The sequence below is a fragment of the Neovison vison genome, chromosome X (assembly GCF_020171115.1).
Source record: "Neovison vison isolate M4711 chromosome X, ASM_NN_V1, whole genome shotgun sequence".
In the NCBI taxonomy this organism is placed as follows: Eukaryota; Metazoa; Chordata; class Mammalia; order Carnivora; family Mustelidae; genus Neogale; species Neogale vison.
Window position 1 is genome coordinate 6,729,271 of NC_058105.1, and position 22,822 is coordinate 6,752,092.

At 46.0% G+C, this 22,822-nt stretch overlaps 1 protein-coding gene across 2 annotated transcripts; it reads right to left on the reverse strand.

Annotated features, from left to right (window-relative positions):
- Positions 1-633: 633 nt before the first annotated feature.
- On the reverse strand, positions 634-18,010 carry GABRE (gamma-aminobutyric acid type A receptor subunit epsilon). 2 transcript variants are annotated; one of them, XM_044235519.1, is made up of 10 exons: positions 17,873-18,010; positions 13,785-14,002; positions 13,275-13,342; positions 9,455-9,675; positions 8,671-8,753; positions 7,167-7,304; positions 3,104-3,256; positions 2,792-2,991; positions 2,350-2,512; positions 634-2,164 (listed from the first exon to the last, which is right to left on the reverse strand). In XM_044235519.1, exons 1-10 carry the CDS (start codon positions 17,926-17,928, stop codon positions 2,016-2,018), a joined length of 1,449 nt encoding a protein of 482 aa, XP_044091454.1. In that variant the 5' UTR covers positions 17,929-18,010; the 3' UTR covers positions 634-2,015. The 2 variants fall into 2 exon arrangements, with proteins under 2 accessions (XP_044091454.1, XP_044091453.1); XM_044235518.1 differs by having other exon boundaries at positions 2,084-2,512.
- Positions 18,011-22,822: the final 4,812 nt, after the last annotated feature.

The window sequence follows — 22,822 nt, forward strand, 5'->3', positions numbered from 1 at the left end:
AGGTTAAGTGTTTGAGCATCAATTCAAGAAATTTAAAGCAAAACATTGGCTGTTCACATGTCATTTTTGTCTCCTACTTGGTTCTTGTTATTGTTTCTGAGTTCCCTTAAAGTTGGATGTGTCATGGGATGCCAGGGCTAGTACTCCCCAGTACACCTTTAGGGACTTTTCATTTGAAAAGTGGGTTGACCAAGCTCTCCAGACTTACAGCCAAAACAAGTTATTAGAATTCCTGGGGTCTGGTTCCACTCCGCTATCTGCTTTATGACAGTAGATATTCCTCTCTGGCCTCAGCATCTTTATCTTTACATGACAGAAGTTGGGGAGGAGTGTTCCGAGCCTGATAATCTCCAGGAAACTTCTAGCTTTCTGACTAGGTGAGGTAAGAATGATGGGCAAAGCAAAAAGGACATGGTGGGGGGCAGGAACATAGGAGCAAGTAAGAGAATCAGTAAAAGCGGAACACCCACTTGGTCACTCTCTTCCCTTCAGTTTTCCACTGACAGAGGGTACAAACTTGGTAGGTCTGGAAGTCATGGATGGGAGAGGGGAACAGACATAATTAGGTCATTGATTTAAGATTTAAATCCTGAACTGAGAACAAACTTGAATGCCCAAGAAACCAGCCATACCTTTCATATTTTGCTGATATATTTATTGATACATTTCCCCTTCTCAGCTGATGGTGACAAAAAGCAGATGTATCTCCCTACCCTACCCCCCCCCAGTAAAATACAAACACAGATTTCATTCTGCATATACAAGCATTGGGGCGTGTCCAAATTCACCTCACTGGGTTGCCAGAGCCAGGAGAGGTTCGGTCTTGGGGGCCCAGGAATTGAGCAGGCCAGTGCTGAAGAGAGGTTGCCACTCTGGGCCTTGCCAATGGCAGAGGCTATAGAATCAAATCACGGTGAGCAGAGCTGCCTAGCCCTGTTATGTGGTCTAGAAGGTGACAGTGGGATCCTGAGTAGTTTCCAGTGAAATTCACAGTCCCATAGAAATTTGTGCCTCAGGGTTCTCATCTGCAAAATGGGAATAAGAATCCTGCCCTGAATATATCACAGGGCTATGATGAGGCTCAAAATAGAAATAATTTGTCAAAAGTGTTTTGCAAAAGGTAAATTGCTATATAAATTTAAGGGAATTCAATTCATTGATTGTGATTGTCAGTGCCCCAGGATAGGAGTGGACTGGCTCATGGGTCCAGGGGCCAAGGAAGTGGCAAAACTCTTATTTTGTGCCTTTAGAGGGCACCAATCTGTGTCAGTAATGCCCACTGCAAAGCAAAGTCCTCTTTGTTTCTTGGCCCCAAGAAGTCACCATGGCCTAGCACCTGGGCCGGGGCTGGGAAAGCCACTGGGGAAGTTACAGAAAACGTCACAGGGGTCAAGGAGGAGGAAGAAGGTGGCATACAAAGCAGGGAGTCATTACTATTATCACAGACAAAAATAGATACCCAATGGATGCAAGGCATTGAATTTGTAGTGCAGATGAAGGATGGAGGTGGGGGTGGTGGGGGGAGCAGGAGGTGGCACAGCAGCAGAGGGAGATACTATCCCAAAGAAGCTCAATTGCTGGCTCCCTTCCTCTTGAAAGTATTATACCAGTGTCTCTCTGCAGGGGAAGGGAGGGCAGGAAGAAAATACCAAGAATATAATAATGTGATCTAAGGGCTAGAGTCCCCTTCCCCTTTACACTGCTGCCCAACATTTTAAGGAACAGGCAAGTAGATGGTCTATGCACTTTGAGGGTGAGGCCAGAGCTGGGCCTGGAGCACACAAAGGCAGTATTGTTTCTGGAAAAAGGCAATAGGTATCAGCACTGTGAGATAGCTAATCTATTCATACACGGGCACAGTCTTAGGGAGCTAATCACTGACAGCCTGTGATAATAAATCTGAGCATCATCAATGCCTCTTGAGTAATAAAGAGGAGGCCATTCTACTTGAAATGGACTGCCATGGAGAGTCCATGAATGGGCCAGGTAGGGGAGAGGGCCAGCAAAGAGCAATTCTATGCAGGCTTATATTTGGGGAATGGGGAAGGAGAGACACTCCCCTGTTGCTCCTGCTGCTGCTGCTGCTTTCCTCTGACTCCCTTGCAAAGGGCTGTGGGACCTCCTGGGGAACTGGGGAGGCTGTCCACATGGTACCAGCTGGCACCTACAAGTTAAGGCAAACAAGCCAGTAGAGCACATTGAAGAAGAAGAAGGTCACTGGGAAAACAACTCGTGAGTAGTTATCCAGGCGGTAGATGTGGATGAAGAGGCGGCCCTGCTGCCAGATACTGCCCTCACAGCTGGGGACCACGCAGAAGTATTTCTTGCACCACTCGCAGCAACCATTACCAGCTTTCTGGATGGTACGTCGTCTGAAAGACTGCTGGGCTGGGCAAAATGGGCCTTCCTCTCCATCACTCTCCTCGGAGTCCTCGATCTGGCACACAAAAGCTTCTGGATGCTGGTGGGCATGGGCACGGGCAGGAGTAAGGGCATGAGCACGAATATGTGGCTGAAACAGACAAGGAAAGAAGTGGGAAAGAGTCAAACAAAGATAAATCAAGTCTAGGTGCTGCCCCAGGATTTCTGGAGGTTCTGTCCCTGACACACTGTTTTTTGTTACCCGCCCCCCCCCACCGTCCCAGCAGGACATCAAAAAGTTTATTCAACCTCAGGTTCTGCATCCCCATCACTTGGTGAACTGGCCATCCATGTGCCATGAGTTCTAGTACCCTCACTTGCATGCCTCCACACTCCAAATCTTACCACCACTCCCATACCCAGGTCATACATGGCGAAGTTTTGGAGAAGCACGGGGTTTCGTCCAGTTGTAGGTCAGAAAGTTGAGCACAGCAAACTCCATCAGAGCACAGAAGCAAAAGACGAAGCAGATGGCAATATAGAAATCCAAGGCTGTGACATAGGAGACACGTGGGAAATTCTTACGGGAAAAGGTGCCCAGTGTGGTCATGGTGAGTACAGAGGTTATTCCTGTGAAAGCACAGCAGTGAAGGTGGGCTCAGCTACTGATCCATATATTACACTGTTGAAAGGACCCTTGAGAAGGCAATTCTGTGCCCATGTGTATGCATTACCCACTTACCTAAAGAGGTTCTGGCTGGCGCAGAGTCTTTCTTGATCCAAAAGGAAACCCAGGAAAGCATTGTGGTCACAGAAGAAGGGACGTAGTTTTGAAAGGCTACAAAGCCAAACCGCCTGCTCACATTAAAGAAAAGTGTCGTGACCATGAAATCACCTGGAAGACATAAAAAATACCACGTCATTACAGTACTAACATGTGGTCTCCCCCCAAGAGGACAAGCACATTAAAGTTCTTATTCAGCTCATAGGATCCATACCACAGCCCTAAGATAGAGGCACATTATTCTAGTGCCACATACAGAGAATCAGAACAAACCCAGAGAGTATCCATGCAAGACCCATGGTCAGTTAGGAGCTAAGCCAAGGCCAGAAACTTCATTGCTTCTTTCTTAGCCGACTGCCCCACACCCAGTGTCTGTCTTCCCACGGTGGCAGAAGTGTCAGAGGAAGGTGAAAAAATCAGTTAGCCCTCTAGTTATCAGGACTACAGAGCTAATGTCCAGAAGGATGACTGAGACCTTCACATCCATTAAAGTGCCATACTTAGTCTACAGAATCATAGTCCAACACATGCACTACTGGCCTTCACAATGTATACTTTCAGGGAACGAGCTGAGATGCAACCTGTGCTGTGGTGGGGGAAGCACAGAACTCATTTGGCCTTCTTCCTCTTCATTCATATACCCATCCCAAACCTCTGGTTGTTCCTTATTCCACAACAGCTACAGAATCAAATGCATACTCTGACCTGACACTGAAGGCCCACTATGACCTGGCTCCAACTGACATCTTACACACACACATGCACACACATACCTTCCTATAAACTAATCCCGTATACTCTGAGATTTCCTGAGATAGCTTGCATAATTGCACCAATATCCAAACCCTAGATTCCCTATTCTCAGTCTATTACCCTAATCCAAACTGAGTGTCTCAAAAAAATAAAAGAATTAGGTGAAAATAAAAATTGGAGCATCATGTCCTTGATGGCTCTTCCCCTACAGTGATTGTTTTTATAGCACATAATGACAACTTACATCTCTAGTTGGCATCTTCTCTTACACCCTTCATGCTGCCTTATATTCTGACCCACTCATCCTAAACACTCTGCATTTTCATTCTGATCTCAGAGATTCTGGGGGCTCTCCTGAGCCCAGAGCCTCCCATTTCATGTTCAACATCACATAGGGTTTGTGATAGCTCAAATTCTGGCTCCTTAGTGAAGCTAAACTCCAAACTTCTATGTAAGTGGTGCTGTAAAATTCTTTGGCTTTGAATTAGGTGGGGTTTTTTTAACCCCTTCAGGATTTAAATCTCTCATGTAAGCCCTGTGACTTGCCTCTTGCCTATCCAAGCCCAGCATGGGCTGAAACCTACTAGATGTTCAGTGACTCTTGCTGCTGTCTGGCAATAACTTGGTAAAGACCAGAATACTAACATGTCCATATGTTCTATTCTGCAAAGTACATCACCTCCATAGCAGGTCTGTGTATGTTGGAGCTAAAGGAGAAGAGCAGCCTTTCCTATTCACCTTGGCGGCACTGACACTTAAAGTGCAAGAGTTCTCTGGAAAAAGGTAAGGATGTGGCCTGGGATTAAGAGAATATCTGTATTCAGAGTAGTAGCTTTGTGGATAGAACTCCTACCCAGGGCTCCTGCAGGAACCACTCACACTTGCCTACTGGCCAGAATGTATTTACCAAGTTCTTAATTCTCTTGCCCTGGGAATTGGCTGCAATTTAAGACCCTCTATTTAGCTACAACCACTCCTCATGAAATATATATTCTTGTTGCAAGATTTATTATCCTATCAGGTTTTCTTTTGCTTATTTTATTTATTCCATTCAAGGAACAACTTTCTCCACTTCTCAAGATGTGGAAGTTTGTTTCTGAAAGCTGAAGGAAGGATACTAACACATAATTTCTTATTCCTGAGAGATAAAGGAGCATGGGCAAGGGAAATAAAGACATCTGGAGCTGAGGAGCCAAAGCCAAACAAAACATACCTCCCCAAATTAAAGATGCTTCTGCTCTTCTCTCATCTGGCCAGACCAGAGTTGGTCCCCATGCTGTCAGAGGAAGATAATTTAATGGACTGTGTCTAAAGGACAGGAACTAGAAGAATGAGTGGACCCAAAGCTGTGATGAACAAAGGAGGGAAAAGAAACTAGACTGTAGAGTCTAAAAAAGATTATGACCTTGGACCGGGGCCATAGTACTGGTCTTTTAATCTTGACCCCGTGTAAGAGTGACTGGACTCTCCATAAGTTCAACAGTTCTAGGGAAAAGTAACTAGGTCCAATGGGTAGGAGTTCTAGAGATTCCAATTTCAGATGAACAGGGAATTTTCTGAGGAACAGATTTGTCCAGAGAAGGCAGAAACTCCCTTGTGAGAAAGTAAAGTCGTAATCATGGGTAAGATTCCATCAGAGTCTCAATAGCCACCAGTGAAATTTAACTCACTCACTGGGGACAAGGCTGTGCTCTCTGAAATCTTTCTGAAGCAAATTCTCTGCTTCAAGACCCAAGGTGACCAAACTCACAAGCTCCCACCGTGTTCTGAACCCTTAGGTACTGTTACATAAATCTGCTTCAGATAGAAAGAACTGCCCAGAGGCTGATGGGAAGAGTTTATGACAAGCCTAAAAGAGAACTATGATACTGGTGAAAGCATAATTCAAGAATTAACCTCTAGCAGAAGAGAAAGAAGCCCCCCCCCCCCCAGAACTCTCCTCTCTCCCTAGGAGGGCTGGTGCTTACCTATTGTCATTGTTTTTGTGATGATACTGGCTCTGGGGCTTCAGAGTCACTAGGGCACCATTTTGAAACAATGCATAACCATCTACTAAATGGAACCATTAATAACTTAAAAGCCCCTGGGCCTTGTCTCTTCTGCCGCTTTTGGTGAAGGGTCTCCACCTATCTGGGAAAACTGAGATACAGAAAGGCAAGAGGCAGGCCCAAGGTTAGCTGGCAGAAGAGCAATGATCCCAAATCAAAGGCAGTACAACTGCTTACCCAGAGACCCTGAGAAAAAGAAAAGCATTTGTAAAATATCCCTCTGCCCCTGCCTAGGTAAGCAAAGCCCTAGCCAGATAAGCATGAGCTATTCCTCACCCAGCGACCATCTCAATAAGTGCAGCAAAAGCAGATTTTCTGCCTAGCTACACAAAAGCAAAGCAAGACTCTTTCTATGGCAAATGGCTGGTTGGGTGACTGACTTCATCTGCATTCTGAAAGTGATGAGGCCAGTGCCTCCACTGCTCTGACTTGGTCAGTATGTGTGAAGAAGGTTTCCAGGGCTGCTCTGGGAGCAATCCTGGGAGGTTCCTTAGCTTCTCATTGAGATCACCTAGGAACACAGGCAAAGACACTCATATCGGATTAGAAGCTGACATTGAAAAGATCCAGGACCCTCCCCTTTTGTCCTTCTTAGGGACAAAGTCAGAAAACCAATGATCATCATGTCCATGTTGAATGCACCATGAAGGCTTTGACAGGAATCTGTGCTTGTTAGAGCTGCTTTTTTAAAATAAATGTTGATGCAGTAGCAATTCTAACTGCTGAAACCTCCCCCATACTATCCCAGCCCTCATCTAGCTGACATTAGAACTCTTAACCTCCACTTCCCATCAGGACCAACTTTGTTTCCCACTCAAACAACTTGAATTGGTTCTAGGTATGGAGAACTCACATGAGCTCCATTCCCCAAAGTCATTCAAACAAGCTGGTTGTAACAAAGACCTATAAACTGAAAGGTCTGAACAAACAAAGCTTATTGCAAATCCTGACAGCAGTAAAACTTTAACTATTTACCTACCTTCTCAGGGACTTGGCAAAGCATTTGCTTCTTTGCAGATGAGACTGAGATGTAGTTAGTTACAAAGTCTCAGTTTCCTCTGCAAATAGTTATAAGTGCTTAGCATTTATAAGACAGGAGTCGTATTCTACAATATTTTCATGGGATGATGACATACATTTATATGTACAAATGGCCACCTCTAGTCATCCATACCACCCTCCTGGGCCCCGCCTAGCCATGGTTTCAAAGACACACATACCAGCAGGGGTTGAGATAGTTTCAGTAGTGTTAGTCACTCCTGTAAAATCAAACTGAAAGAGCTTCCAAGAATTCTTCTCATTGATTTCAAGCTTGAAATCTTCCCATTTGTAGATCATCTCACTCTCAGGATAGGAAACTGTAAAGCAACATGGGAAGGAAGATCTTGTGAGACTGGAAAGGCCAGCTGTCTCCATCAGCATGGAGTCTGAGCAATGCCTTGGAGTCTTGACTCTGGCCTCACCACCTGTGGGACCTTGCCTCTCTTACCTCATTGTTGAAGTCTATTCAATATGTGCATTGACTGAGCATTTTTTAGTACCAGGCTCTATGCTAGAAATATAAAGATGAGCAAGGCAGAAGCCTTGCCCTCAAACATTCACATTTTATTAAGTAAGATAGTAAGTATACATCTGTAATTGTTGGTGTTGCTGAGAAACCTCCACCCATGGGGCAATGGAAAAACAGAGGGAAAGACCACTTGGGGACAAACCCAACAAAAATTTCATAGAGTAGGTGCCATTTTCAATAAATCTTAAAAGCTAAGTAAAATATTCTCTGTATGGGTGAGGCTGAAAGGGTGAGGAGGGTGTTCTATGCATAGAAAGGTGAAAATGCCTGATGGATTATGGAAATGCCAAAGGTTCAGGATGGCTAGCTCACAGAGGCTGGATGAAGCATACAGGAATGAGTAATAGGGGTCAGATAATGAAGTACCCTGGGAGTCATTCCAAGGAATTTGGTATTGATCTATGAGAGTTCAGGGAGTATTTGAAACTAAAACATGACCTGGTCTAGATGATGTTTCAGCTAGGTCACCCTTGTCATTATATGAAGATGGCTTGTTGACAGGGAGACAAGTTTTGGGAGGCCAATGCAGGAATCTGGGCACAACAAAATGAATGAAGGCAGGAATCAAAGCTGTGGCAGTGAGAATGCAGAGAAATAGGATCAATAGAGACTCAGGATGGAAAACCAATAAGATGTTTTGATTGATTAGATGTAGCAGGTGATGGAGAAAAAAAGCATCAAAGTTCTTGGCTTGGACAACTGAGTGGCTGATGGTGGTTATCAATGAGATAAATGTGAGCACAGAAGCAACACATTTGTTTTGGGGGTAGAGGTTGGAAGAAGACAATGTATTTAGTTCTGGACATGTTCAGTTTTAAAGCGAAGGTGTTGTGAAAGCCCACGTGAAAGATGACAGACAGAGACCTAAGCCAAGGTACTGACAGTAGAGATGGAGAGGAGCAGACACACTTGAATTACACTTCAGAGATGGGTGACTGACTTGAGATGGAGTGGGAGGAAGAGGGAAGAACCCAACAAGTGTTCCAGGTGAAGCAACACGTATTGTCAGCAGGACAGGAGACGAGGAGGCTCTGGGCAAATCTGACACCATCTTAGGAGAAAAACAGAGGCAGAAAAATATAAAGGGCAAAGATGAGAAAAAAGAAGGGGCTCAGGATGACTCTGGGGCCCCAGAGACCTAAGAAGGTACTCACAGCTAGAGAAAGACAGAGGGCAAGAGTGAGAATCCATTGGAAATTTGAGCATGTGGAGTAAGCATCCAGCATCAATGGTCATCCTGGAAGGGAGAAAGGAGCCTCATTAGGCTGGCCCTGAACACTTAGGTATCCACCCACCTTGGCCTGGGGACCACCACCAATGAGTGGCAACAGTAGGATTTGAAACAAAGAGCTCATAAGAGAAAAAAAAGAGAGGAAGAACAGCTTAGAAGTATCTGGTTCCTTTGGTTTCTAACATCAGAGAAATGTGTGGACCAATTTAGATAGGCTTTTGTTTCTTGCCCATCCCAGTTTCCAGGACTTGCCTACCTACTCTATACCACCTTCCCACTGCATACCATCAATACACAACCTTCTCCTGCCAGACGGTCAAATGTCCAGCCTGCTCTTAGGTATTTTCCAAAGGCTGTGTTGCTGCTCCACTTGGACAATTCCACCACCATGGATGTGTCTTTACATCCAGTGCCCACTTGGAATGGAATTGTCCAGACAGTGCCATACTCTAGTTGGGGGGGGGTGGCTGTGGACTGGGAGCCAAGTAACTGGCTGACAGCTCCAGCTCTGTCATGAACTTGGTGTGTAACCTTAGGTAATCTTTCAGTTTTGAGGCCTAGTGTCTATGTCTACACATGAGGAGGTTGAGCTCAAACTCTAGCAAAGCTGGAAAGACCCTTAGAAATATCATTCAGGATGAAACCCATATCCATGGTTACTTGGTGAAAAGAGTCCCAAGAGGTAATATTCCAGAGGCTTGACATACCTAATTGTGTATAACACCTTGCCATCCTTGTGGATGCGAGCCATCTGGTTGGGCATGGTGATCACATGCTCTTGAGTCCTCTTAGAATTCCTAAAAAACGTGTCTGGGATCCATAGCTGGCTCACCATGTCGCCATTCAGAACAAAACTCTCAAAGCTGCCATTGTAACGGAGGCGTTCATCGTACCAAGTCTGGCAGAAGGTGATGTCAATGGTGTATTCCTGGTGGGATTGACAGAAAAGCACACACCTAGAACTCTACAGGCAAAGTGTATTCTCATGCCATCCTGTGAAGGGCCTATCAAGTAGATAGAAACCGAGTTAAGTTTTCACAGAGGAAAGCAGCATGAATTAAGTTGTAGGAGTTTTCTATTTCCAGGATTCCCAAAAGAAAGGAACATTCCCAGATAAACAACAATCAGGGAAGACACATTTCGTCTAGAAACACATGAATTAATTGCACAGGTTGGGCTTATCACATCACCACTACCTTGTAGGGTTATGTACTCCAGCCAGGTTAACACCCTCCCAGCCCTACGTTTCCACAGCAAACCAAAGATTTCAACTCAAAATCATCTTAAACATTTACAAATACACTCACACCTTTGGTTGTATATGGTGAAGTTTTCCCTTTCAGTTTGATGATTATTTGTGGAGCATGAATGTTAATTAACCTCAATTCTTTGTTCTCCAGAGTTATATTTTATTGTATTTTTTAAAAATATTTTATTTATTTATTTGACAGATGGAGATCACAAATAGACAGAGAAGCAGGCAGAGAGAGAGGAGGAAGCAGGCTCCCTGCTGAGCAGAGAGCCCAACGCGGGGCTTGATCCCAGGACCCCAGGATCATGACCTAAGCTGAAGGCAGAGGCTTTAACCCACCGAGCCACCCAGGTACTCCCAGAGCTATATTTTAAAATGAAGTTTTGAGTCATAAGAGAAGAGTGTATTTAGTCTCATTTTTAAAAATATTTGTTTTGTTTTTTTCTTTTTAAACAAGGGAACCTGACCTCTGAATGTGTGTGTGTGCATATGTATAGCTATACCTATGATTATTTAGTAGCCAGATGATATAATCTATTCTGTAAACTGTCTGTTAAACATTGAGAAAGATGTTTAATAGGAAGAATCATGAGAAGCTAGAGATTTGCACTACTGGTATTAAAGGGTAAAAAACAGACTGCAACAGAATTGCAAGTGGTGTGAAGAGCAAGTGTCAGAACTAGACCAAGGGGGAATCCTGAAGGCTAACTCAACCCCCTTTACTTTAGAGGTAGAGAAAGTGAGGCTCAGAGAGAAAAGAGATTGTCCAAAGTCACAAATAGCTAATGGCAGCATATTGGCTCTGATGGTCAGAGCACAATTACCATGACCTTGCCCTGGGATGGCCTTCACTGATTTCCCTCTCTTATGCTTATTTTAGTTGCACAAACAATCCCTTTGGGTACCAAGTTCCAATTTTCTCCTGTAGAATCCCTAGGTCTTTCTCCTGAGTTATCCTGCATCAGTAAACACCAATCAGAAACCCACAGTTTGGAGGCCAGAGACCTCAGGGGAAAGCTCGGTGTTGCTGCCTCAGGCAAGAGGTGTTGAGAGCCATTGCCAAATTGCTGGGAACTAGCCTTCCAGACTGAGAAGGTTCCCTGGAGTAGTCCAGAGAAGCAAACAGAAAAAAGCCTGGCTACCATTCATATGGGAGCCCCCAGCCCTGCCCCACCCATCCTCACCAGCCTTCATAGGTGGCCTTCAGAGTGCTTCTCTAGTCGCAGGTAGCTTGGCAGTTCCAACTTGGCCTATGGAGCCTCCTTGGCTCCCAGGCCCTAGGAATTGTAGCTAGGGGAAGTCTTTCCTCCACAATCCATGCATGCTGTGCTCTTGCTCTGTGTTACAGTGTTTCAAATGAGCATTTATTTTTTATGAAACAAGATACCAATTTTAAGTTCATTACACAACAACTGATAACTAGCAGTTCATTTTTTTCCCCAGTGTGACAAGGGAGCTTGGGTTGTACATCTTTTTTAGCTCAGCTGAAATTCTAGAAATTCAGTGTCAAGGAAATGGCTTAATTAGGATTGCTTGCACAATTATCACAGCAGGAAGCCTTAGCAACTGTTGGTGTTGTGATGGGCAGTCATTCCCATATTGGTCACTGCCTTCTAAGCACAGGATAGGTGTTTCAAAAATTTAACCAGGAAACTGATAGAAACATTTGATTTAAATCTCCATGCTATGGGCTCAGGTTTCTCTCCCTAAGAAATAATCCTATGCTCTACACAGCATCTGGTTAGCTGAGGGGTGTAGGAACGCCCTTCAAACAGTCACACCCCTTTTGTAACAAAATGCTTGCTGAGAGGCTCAGTTGCTTCAAACTTAAAATGAATATCCCAGCGGCAGCCTTGCCTGCCATACAGGCTATGATGAAGATCCAAGGAGACAAGTATGCTTTGCTCATTGGCTGTGAGAGAGTCATACATTCTACACTCCCTCCTTACCAAATATAAAACTCCAGTGTTACCAGGGAAAAGTAGACTATACAAGAAGTGAGAACTCCCAGAGTTTTAAAGAGTTATCTGAAATTATGTAAAAGACCAGACTTCTTGGGGGAAATTTAATACCAGATGAGTATTTGGCATCTTCTAAAGGTACTTGGCCTAGGCTAACGCAGCAGTTTATTGTCCAAAGAAAATCAAGTTGTTGGCTCCTCTTTGGACCAGTTCTGTGTTGCACGCCGGGTTCAGTGACTGCTAAGTTATTAGACTCTATCCCTCGGGCTTTTTAGGTATCAGGGGGAAAATAGTGACTTCTATATAACATCTTTCATAATTCATTTGCTCAGTTAACATATACTGAGTCCTTGACACCAAGGAAACCATAATCAGGAGAGCAAGGCAAATAAACAGCACATAATTATAAATGAGGTAGGGAAGATCAGGTAAACAACTATGATATAAGCTAGAAAAATCTGAATCCCAAAGACACGAGTGTGGTGTGACTACGAAGGGAGCAATTAACAGTTGTGGAGGTCAGAGAAGATGGCATTAGAGGTAGAAACTGAAGGATAAAGCTCATGGCAAGTAGAAAATTGGAGTAATGACATTCCAAACAGGAAATACCTGGAACAAAGACTCAAAGATACAAGGTGACTTGGTAACACCCACACTCTAGTGTGACTACAGCATGTGGTCTCTAAATGGGTGGGGAAAAAAAATAAAACCAGAGCTCTGGGTTGGCTCCAGCCACGGAAGATCTTGAGCACTAGAGTGTGGTATTGAACTCCACACCTTAGGCCAGGTTAGAACTATAGGAGGTACATCCCACAGGAGGCATATCACAGGAAACCAGGTCAGTAGGTAGACCGGGGTAGGGAGAGTCCTTGAATTTTGTATATTTCAAGGAGAGATAATAGAGGCTAACTGAGGACATCTTGACACTAGAATGATAGTAATGGGAAAGGAAAGAGAAATGAGAGAAGCAGTCTGACAATAAGAGTTAGTAACTACAGACTTAAATCTATAAAAATCTCTATCAGAAAAAAGAGCTGTTCCACTGTGGTGTTTAAAGTTGCTTTATTATTTTTATTTTGAATGAAAGACTAGGAGATGTGGTCAGGATCCTGAAAGTACTCTTCAGGCAGCAAGGGGCTTACCTTTACCCACCTTCTAGAGTCAGTGTTGGTTATAATATTCCCCTCTTCAAAGCAAAAACAAAACCCAAACCACAAAACTCCTAGATGCAGAACAGAAAATATAAGTGTGTGAAAGGGCCCACGGGTCAGCTCTCTGGGCTACAAGACACTGTAATCAAAAATCAGTACTTACCATGTCTAGGATAGAGACAGGACCAAGGGTGTTGACAGAGAGCTCAACAGTGACAACAGTGGGCTTTTCTGCAAAGGAAGCAGATGTGGTAGAGATAAGTGTCAAATACAAGCAGGGACAATGGGGGGGGGGCATTGTCAGAGGGGAAAGCAGGGCGATGGGTGAGGACAAGAGACATGGTTTCAACATCCAGTCCTGTTTCTTTCTTTGTTCTTTCATGGCAAGATCCAATTCACAGACTGCTAAGAGCTGGACATACCTTGAAGGTCAGTCATCTGGTCTACTCATTTTATTGTTGGAAAAACTGAGGATGAGAAAAGAAAAAAAGTCTAGACCAAGGTCAAGAGCACTGCTAAGACTAGAGTTGATATCTCTTACCTGACAGGTCAGCAACAGATATTCCCGTCCATGTGCATGGCACCATTACCTATACCCCACATTCATTATCCACACCTATGCTGTCATCAATCTCCTGCTCCAGCAGGAGAAGAACTGTGTTCTGCTACTCACCACCTATGCCAGGGCGCAGTTTGTGGTCATAGTTATTCAGGATACTGTTCAGAATGTGAGTGGCTGCTTGCAGGTTCCCAAGTCTGTGATAGGGACCAGTAATGGTGGGCACTGTTTCTTCAGAAAGGAGTTTGTTTTCAGGAGCCTGGGGCTGGTGCCCGTAGACATCATCATGGGCAGAGGGTCCATTTTTTAATTCAACATGAGGTTCTTCGCTCCTAGAACAAAAAGAAAAGAAAAGAAAAGAAAAGAATAAAGCTCTGCTCTCCACTCTGAAGGGGACCCAGCTGAGGCCTCTTTGGACAGAAGCAAACCAAAATAAGTCTGCATCCCGAGGCATAAAGAGTAACCAGTAATAGCAAATTTTGTGCCAGTAGCAGATTATATTTTTTAATTTCTTCTAAATCTTGCTGCTCTTTGGAAACTTTCCATACTACCCTTCCTTTATGGAAATTCTTTATTTTAAAAATAGCCTAATAACGAAACCAAGTTCAAGATTTTGAAAGAATTTCTCAAGGTAAGATGTAGAGGATATTGGTGTATGAGCTTTGGCCAATCAGCAGCCGTTACTAGCCCTGGCCTCCAGTCTGCCTGACCAGCACCACCGGGGAGCAAATGGGTGGGCAGAGGGCCCGGATTGCCTAGGAATGCTCCGGAAAGCCAGAACGGCCTCTCCTACAGAGGACTAGGGCACCGTGGGAATATTCTGCATTTCTTTGCTTTTGTGATATTCACAGTTTGGAGTTGGGGGCCAGGGGTGAGGAGAAGCTCTGAGTACTGAGAAAAGGCAGGAGTCCCTTCCTTACTCAGAGACTGTCATCTGGGAGAGAGGACCGACTGGAATCCAGCCTGAGTGCCACAGCCTTGCACCACAGCCAAAAGATAAAAATTAAATAAAACAAAAAATTAAAAAGCCATCTAGCAATGTATGAAATTCACTGATGGTGTTAGAAGTTAGGGTCCTTGTACTTTTGTGAAGAAGTGGGCTTCAGGAGCTTCTGAGGCTCCGGTCATGTTCTAGTCCCTGATGTGGGTGTACTGATACCCGTGTGGTCATTTTCTGACAACTCATCAGCTACGCACTAATCATTTGAATACTTTTCTGTATATATGTTCTAATTCAATAAAAAAGTGTTTCAAAAAATGCTAATAAAAATCTGCTAATATATGGATCTTATTTGGATCCTGATTTTAAAAGGCAAACTAAAACACAAAACAAAAAATATTTAAAATGCAATAGGGGAGATATGAACACTGACTGGTTAGTTTCTTCACTATGACAAAATCATTCTAAAATTTTTGGTGCAATAGTGGTATTTTATTATGTATTTGCAGTCCTTATGACTAAAAATGCATACTAAAATAATTGCATAGAAAATGATATGAGATTTGAGATTTGCTCTAGAATAATTTAAGCAGAAATGCAGAGTGGTTGGAGGACAGAGAAATTAAGTGTGGCCATGAATTTATAATTACTGAGGCTGGTGATGGGTTTCACTCTATTGTTCCCCCTGCTTTTCTGTCTTTGAAAAAAATTATAATTAAAAGCTTTTTTAAAAACCATCAGCAAAATTAAACTATGATGTTGTAAAGCAAGACAGTGGTGTCCTTTGGATAGGAGAGTATCCTGGGGGAGGTCATGTGGTGAAGCTTGTGGTGGGGGTACGTAGAGAGGACTAGCAACGTAGGCATGGCCTCTGTGGTGCAGACGCAGGGCCTGGCAACTTGTGTAGCAAAACGCATTTTCCTGCACTATTTCGAACTCTTAGAATTGCCCAACTGGCATACAGATGTGCCAGATTTATACCATTTTTCATGTCTGAAGTGGCTTATTCCCACTGTGGGCAAGGGAAGAACTGGGCTTGAGAAAAACAGTTTCCATTTCCAAATAACACATGCAGAAATATCCTCTTTCCCTGAGGCATTCCCCCCAGTCCTCTGACTGCTGGAGGGGCAGAGGGAGAACAGAGGCCTGAGACCCTGTAAAATGAGTGATGTGGCTAGGAGCATGGCACAGTCAGGCCAGCCAAGACCACCCAAATGTCTGAAGCCAACAACAATAGCCCCAAGGTTCAAGAGGCAAACAAGCAAGCAAAAGCCCAGGGACCACTGAAGCCCCCCTGCTCTCAAACTATGTCTACTATGAAAATGATATCAGAAGGTCTTGAGGTTGCTGTAATTCTACAATCATCCTTTGCAAATACAAACAAAACAAACACACTCATTCTGGGGTCCTTGAGGTTAAGGAGCTGCTGATACTTTTCTCAGCCAGCCATTAAGCCCCCTTTCAAGGCTAAAAATAATAACAACTTGAAAAACACTCACGCACTGGGTTAGCGGAATCTTTCCATGGGGCCTTTTCATGTATCCACATCTCTCTATATGCAATGGTTCAAGATGGAGCTGAAATTCTGCACCCCTTCCCACTACTGAAGATGTTCTTTCAACTAACTGTGAGGGAAGGGGGGGAGGAGGAGGGGGCTGGAAATGCTCTAGGAGGGGGTCCACTGGGTTGTTTTTTTTTCCCCCCAAATCATCCCTCTTTTTCACCTTACAGATAAAGAAACAATCCCACCTGCGGGTAGGGCTGTGCCCAAAGTCACAACCATTGGAGGCTGAGCTGGGAACAGAGCAAAGTTTCTTGGTTCGATGTGGCCCTTGCCAACACACCCCAAAGCCATCTCCAGCTCTTTGCTGACATCATGGGTTGCCATGTTGACAATGTCTGAACTCCAGATACTGAGGCCCTTCCCTCTCCATTCACCCCACTGGATGGGAAGAGTAGTTTCCTTGTCAACAGCCCCTCTTCCCAGCTTTTATTTATTTATTTTGTTCCTGCTCCTCCTGCTTCCTTCTGCTTCTGCTCCCAGACCTCTCTTTTGAGCTAGCCAGTAACCATGCCAGCTCTCCCAAACACTTTTATTCATATCTGGAGGGATGTAGATGACTGGAAATTCCTAGGACGCATTCAGAAATATTTGCCAAGCCCCTGCTGAGACCAACCCCCAAACCCCAGGGCACCAGTGAGCCAGCAGGGAGCCCCATAGTCCCTCCCCTGAGGTGCTGAAGCATTCTGGGGTGAGGAAAGTAGCCTTCTCCCTTTTCAAAACAGATAAGCAAGACAGGAGCTCAGTGCCCTGGAGAGTTCTGGAATGGAAACCATCTGAAAAATAGGAAGCAGTCATCTTCTACTCTGAAAACTCAGAAGTGTAGGGAACAACCTTTCTAGCAAAGTCTCAGGGCCGGAAGAAAGTGTGAATGAAGCTGGCTGTTCAAGGGAAATCTGTTGTTAGCCTTTGGAGAAGGGGATGGGGATTGGAATCGAGGACCCAAACCGCAGACCTCAGAGAATGACATACTTGGCCTCCGGGGCGGTCACCCCAAGACCCAGCAGGGCGTCTGGTGCGGGCGGGGGATGAAGGAGGAAAGAGGAGGCTGGAGGCAGAGTGGAGTGAGGTGGATACCTGGGGTGGGAATCCTGGGACTAAACTGGGGCTGGTGCCTGGCACTGGCACCAAGAGACGCGGCGGGAAGGCAAACAAGTCAAGTCAGAGTTCTCCGGCACAGTGCCTCGTACTAGGCGCTCAGGAAAATAAATCTGAATGAGAGGACAGACAAGCTAACACTTCAGCATTTAGGCGCAGTTTCGTTGCCCAAGCCAGAGCGCCTTCCTGGGCGCGAGTCTCCCCCAGTCCTCAGAAGCGCGAGCCAACGCCGGTCGGTTAGTTCGCGGGCCACCCGCCTCTTCCCACGGAAGACCCAGAGAGGGAGAAGCGTGCTCATGCCCCCAGCCACCGCCGTGGTTTTGGAGAGCAGGAGTCTGGGACCGAAACGGTCAGGAAACAGGAGTCCCGCTTTCCTTCGCGGGCGCCTCTTCAGGGGTCTGGAGTGCCCATCTTAGAGGGAGCGGGTTGGAGGCTGGCAGCGCGTAGCAGGGACCCGGGATCCGGCTAGCCTGCGCAGGAGATGGGAAAAGGTGGGCGCGGGGCTTGAGGAACGTAGGGGATCGGGGGTCCGGAGAGCTGGTCTAGCTCCAGGGGAGAGGAGCCGGGCGCAGAGGGTTCCTGGATTCCGAGATGGAGACTCACCTAGACGGGAGGATTATGGACATGCCCAGGAGGATCAGGAGAACTTTGGTTAACATCTTGGTGGGGACCGGCGCGACCACCTGTATGGAGGTCGCTGCGCACGGTCTGGCCGCACCGAGCGCGGTGTGCAGGGTTTTACTGGGCTCCAACTTCCACTCCTCCCACTCGCCCCGCCCAGCGCCCCCCCTCTGGCCCCGCCCCCTGAGCCCCGATGGAAATCTCCGACGACCTGTTCGCTGCTGCTGCGGAGAGTAGGGTGGATAGGCTCTGGCGGGCGGAAGGAAGGAGGAGGGAGAAGAGGAGGGAGCCCTGTCGCCAAGGCCTCCCACCCCCCCGCCGCCACAACTGCAGCGCTGCCAGACAGCCACGGGCGGGGGACGGGAGAAGGGAGGAAGAGGCGAGCGGGCGGCGCGGGCCCCAGGCAGGGGAAATACGGAGGTCCGCGGCTGCGGCTGGGAGGGCGGCCACGAAGTGAGCCAGGCTAGGCAAGATGGGGGACTAGGTGGGCTCCTCCCTCCTTATAGAACCCCTCCAGTCCGCTAGGGCACCGCGGGATCGAACTGTGGCTTCCAGCCCTCTGCTCCCGCCCCTATCACCTGTTGCTTCCCCAGGTCTCCTGGCCTCTGACATTTCCCTTACCCTCACTCCAGACCTTCCAGTCCTTCAGGGCATCTCTTGGCATCAGAAGGAAGGTAGTAACCGAGTACCTTCCTTGGCACAGGGGAAGAAAAGAGACTTGGCTGGGGGGGGGGATCTCCCCAGCAAGCTCTGATCTGAGCTACTACACAGGCCAGTTTCTCAGGTATTGGGGGGCAGGGGAAGACCCACCGGCAGAGGACCAGGCCTAGGCATTCACTAGAGCATTTTCCCTTAACTGCAGAGAGGCAATAACTGACTCAGTGTGGGTCCAGGCTTAGCCCCAGGGGCCTGGTTCTGAGAGGGACCATCTGGGACCTCAAAAAACTCTCCAAGACTGCCTGGACTGGCTTTCTGGAAACTTGGCTCTCAGTCATGCCAGAAATAGAAGTGAGAAAGCACTGGGGTTGGGGATGAGAGTGGAGGTCAGTGCCCCCATTCCCCAGTGGGAATAGTGAAGTCTCAAGTATCCCTGAACTTCCTCTTTGTCACCCAGAACGTCATGATTCACTTGAGAAGGGAAAGGATTGCAGAGATTTGCCTGTCAAACTGATACTGGACATTAACAGCATCCTTACCTGCTGCTCTAGAAGGGGCTGCGTGCATCTTAGCTGTCAGAAGGCTCCTTGGAGAGCCTTGCTGTACCAAGCTAACCTGATCCTATCCTATCTGACTAACCTAATACAACCTCTACCATCCTATCCGTAGCCCGTCACTCTACTTTGTCATCTCCACAATATTGCCCACTAACTGATGGTCTTCTTGGGCAGTTCATTGTGAGCTTGTGTATAGTGGGTTCCCCTGGAAGTAAGCTCAGTGACAGAAACCAAGCCAAACCGAACCAAAATACACGTCTGTTTGGTTTTCCATCATATCTCTGAAACCTAGATACGTTCTGGGTACAAAATAGGCACTCAACAAATATTTGTTTTTGGCCTGTGTGCAGCTGTGTATGTCCTAGTGCCACTGAGTTTACTGGGACCTAGCCTCCCTTCAGCCTCTGTGCAAGGGAGCAGAAAACACTGCAGGGCACATTCAGGCCTCTGGTGTGCATGCTTCCTGGCCCTTTGACAAGGCAAACTTCATGGGCTTGTGACCTGTACAGAAGAGCCCCACTTTGTTTAACACTTTGCTGCCCTCCTCTTAAAATCCTTAATAATTTTTGAACTGTGCCCCTGTATTTTTACTTTTCCCTCAGCCCTGCAAATTATGTAGTCATTCTTGCTGTAGGGAGATCTGCTGCACAGCAGGGACCAGGCAAATGCAGAGCATTCCCAAGCTCACTACAAGAATAACGCTGTCCATTATCTGCCAGCCCTTCTATCCAGCACTAGAGTGCTGTGCTGAGCAGCCTTGGGCTTGAAGTATCTTATATGGATGTCCCTACTTCCACTGACACTGGAGTTCCAAGAGATGGAGATTTGACTGATTTCCCTGTACTCCCCTGGGTTGAGTGCAGTGCTTCATGACCAGCATTAGTTGGTCACTGAATAAGTGACTGAGTCCCAGGCAGCCAAAAGAGGCAAGCAGTTATAGCTTTTTAGTCAGAGGACCCACTCGGGGCACCTTTCTCTTAAGGGTGGAGATTAATCACATTTTACCATTTTCCTTACCCACCTCATCCAACAGGATAGCTACAAGGAGCTGTGAAAACTCATGAGCCTTCTAAAAGTCAGAGCCTGATCACTGTGTTGCAGTTCTCACAGTGCTTTCTGTGTGCTTGTGTGTACCAGGCCATGGGCTTGGCAATGGACGGATATAAAGCAAGGGCTTGGACAGAGTTTCGGGTCTCACATGCATGGCTCAAAAAAAGGAGAAGGGACTTCTCTCAGAAATTACTAGAAAGTCATGAGTGCCTTGGAGTTCCCAGAAAGACCGGGTCTCCCTCTGGCTGGGCAGTTCTGGAAACTGCAGGCAGGAGGAGGAGCCTATGCTTTACAGGGACTTGAGATTTGTAGCAATAGACGAGCCTTACCAGCAGAGATACAGAGATGGGCATTCCTAGCATAGAGTCAGCCAAGATACTGAAATCAGAACTGTGTGGTGCTTGATAAAAAACAAGGAAGAGTTTGCCGGGAGTATTTGCATGAAGAGACATTGTGGGAGATAATGCTGGAGTGCAGGCTGGACAGGCTATTTCTGTGCTTTGAATGCTGAGCCAAGAACCTGTACTTTTTTGTGTAGGCAAGGGGGAGGTTACAGAAGATTTTCAAACAGGATCATTGCATGTCAGAACTGTTCTTCGAGGAGACTCACCCATCTGATAGGTCAGGCAAGAGTGTTTTCAGGAAGGACAGGCTGGAGCCCATTTTCTCCCAGAAAAGGAGTTGTATGGATCTGAATGTGAGCAGAGCTCTCAGGATGATCAGAGGGGAGAGAACAACATGGGGGAGGTTTAAATGACACATTCGATATCTACTTGGAGTCAGGGAGGAGGCAAAAGAAATAGGATTGCTAGAGAAGGTGCAGGGTCTTCCCCCAGGTGACCAGGGTGACAGAACAGTAGTAAGGAAGGCAGAAGGAAGAGGGGGAGATCTTTTAGTCACAGTAATGAGAATAGTCCCTTGCATTTTGTGTTTCACTTTCTGATGTCCCAAGAACCTTAATATTTATTGTCTAGATGTGTGTGTGTGTGTGTGTGTGTCTCCCCATTTCCCTATTCTGATTACTTCAAATATATCTCTCTACAATTAGCTATTCAAGCTGGATATAAACAAAAAAGTTAATATATCAGCTATATTTTCATAACTAAACCAAACTACACAGTGATTAGAATAGCCCTGTGCAACCCTTTTGTCAGTTGTGAATGATCACTTTTAATAACCAATACCAACCCACCATGTGTCATGTTATACATGTGGTTTAGGGGTAAAACCAGAGCTGCTGGTCATAACATCTTGTCTAGCTTGGCCCAAACTGTAACACATGCACAATGTGTTTTTCCTGTTAGACCAAAGGGAAAATTTTCATCCCAATAAGTTTTGAAATAGTCTTAGCTAGTTATGTATCTGGGCTTACAGCAAGACCAAGATGCCTGGAATACTGGGGGAAGCAGGCTGGGGGAAGAATCTCCACAGGGCTAAGCTGAGAGATTAAATGGATGAAGGGGCAAGCAGAGGACATTCAGGCTTCAGAACAAATGGATAGTAGAGGCAGAGGCAGCACAGGACAGTGATTAGTTCGTGTGTCCCTGTGCCCCCCATAGGTGGAACTGGGTTTGAATTTCAGATCCTCCACTAGATATTAGCTGAATTAACAAAACTTATGTGTAATTCTCACCATTACTGATAAATTACTGAAAATTAGCAGTGAAGGCACACCTGGTATCCCTAAGGTCTTGAACAGTACCTAGCAAGTGTCTGACCAGGGAGCAAGAGCAAGAGCCCAGCCCCAGATGTGCATGGCAGAGCTAGGCTCCTATTTACAGAAGGTGATAATGGACTGGACAAAACAGATTCTAGACCTTGGGGAATTGGATCACTGAGCCAGCACCCTAGGCTGGTGGTACTCAGGTCCAGTTTACAAGGGAGGAAAGGCATTGCTGGGGATGGAGATTGAGAGTCCCAGCACATGGGTGCTATTTAAAGCCATGGGACTAGATGCAATCAGTGGGTTAAGCCACTGCCTTCGGCTCAGGTCATGATCTCAGAGTCCTGGGATCGAGTCCCGCATCGGGCTCTCTGCTCAGCAGGGAGCCTGTTTCCCCCCTCTCTCTCTGCCTGCCTCTCTGCCTACTTGTGATTTCTCTCTGTCAAATAAATAAATAAAATCTTTAAAAAAAAAAAGAAGATATCAAAAGCCTGAGTCTTGAGAGAGCTGTCACAGTAACCAAAAGAAGAAAGGAGAATTTCTATTGGATGGCAGGTTCAACAACATTCGAGTAAGACAAGGATTGAATTATGCTGATTGGGTTTATCAACAGGGAAGTTATTGGCAAGCTTGACAGAAGCTGTTGCAGTGGCGCATTGGGGTGGAGGCCAGTTGACAGAGGGTTGAGGAGTGCAGAAAAGGGGCAGTGAGATAAGAGAGAATACCAACACAACTTAGCTGAGAAGTCTGGCTGGAAAGCAAGGAGAGCTGTCACTGTCTCCCAGACCTAAAGAGGAGAAGGGGCTTAATGAAGAGGACATGTCTGATTCTTCTCTGGGTCCCTATAGCCTGGACCAAGGCCTCAGAGAATAAGAGAAAGAGGTTCAAGGAAAGAACCTCAGTGTCTTCTGTGAGAAGTGAATGTGTGAGGTAAGGATGTAAAGCCAGAAAACACAGACAACTTTTTAAGGAGTTTACAGTGAAGGAGGTCAGAGTGCAACAGTT

Excerpts from the sequence above, each read along its gene's own strand:
- GABRE (XM_044235518.1), bottom strand. The coding sequence starts at position 17,928 with ATGTTAACCAAAGTTCTCCTGATCCTCCTGGGCATGTCCATAATCCTC. Across the intron at positions 3,257-7,166 it reads AACTATCTCAACCCCTGCTG|GTGATTTCATGGTCACGACA; the intron begins GTATGTGTGTCT and ends TATGTCTTCCAG. Across the intron at positions 2,513-2,791 it reads CTTCTCCAAAACTTCGCCAT|CCACATATTCGTGCTCATGC; the intron begins GTATGACCTGGG and ends TGTCTGTTTCAG.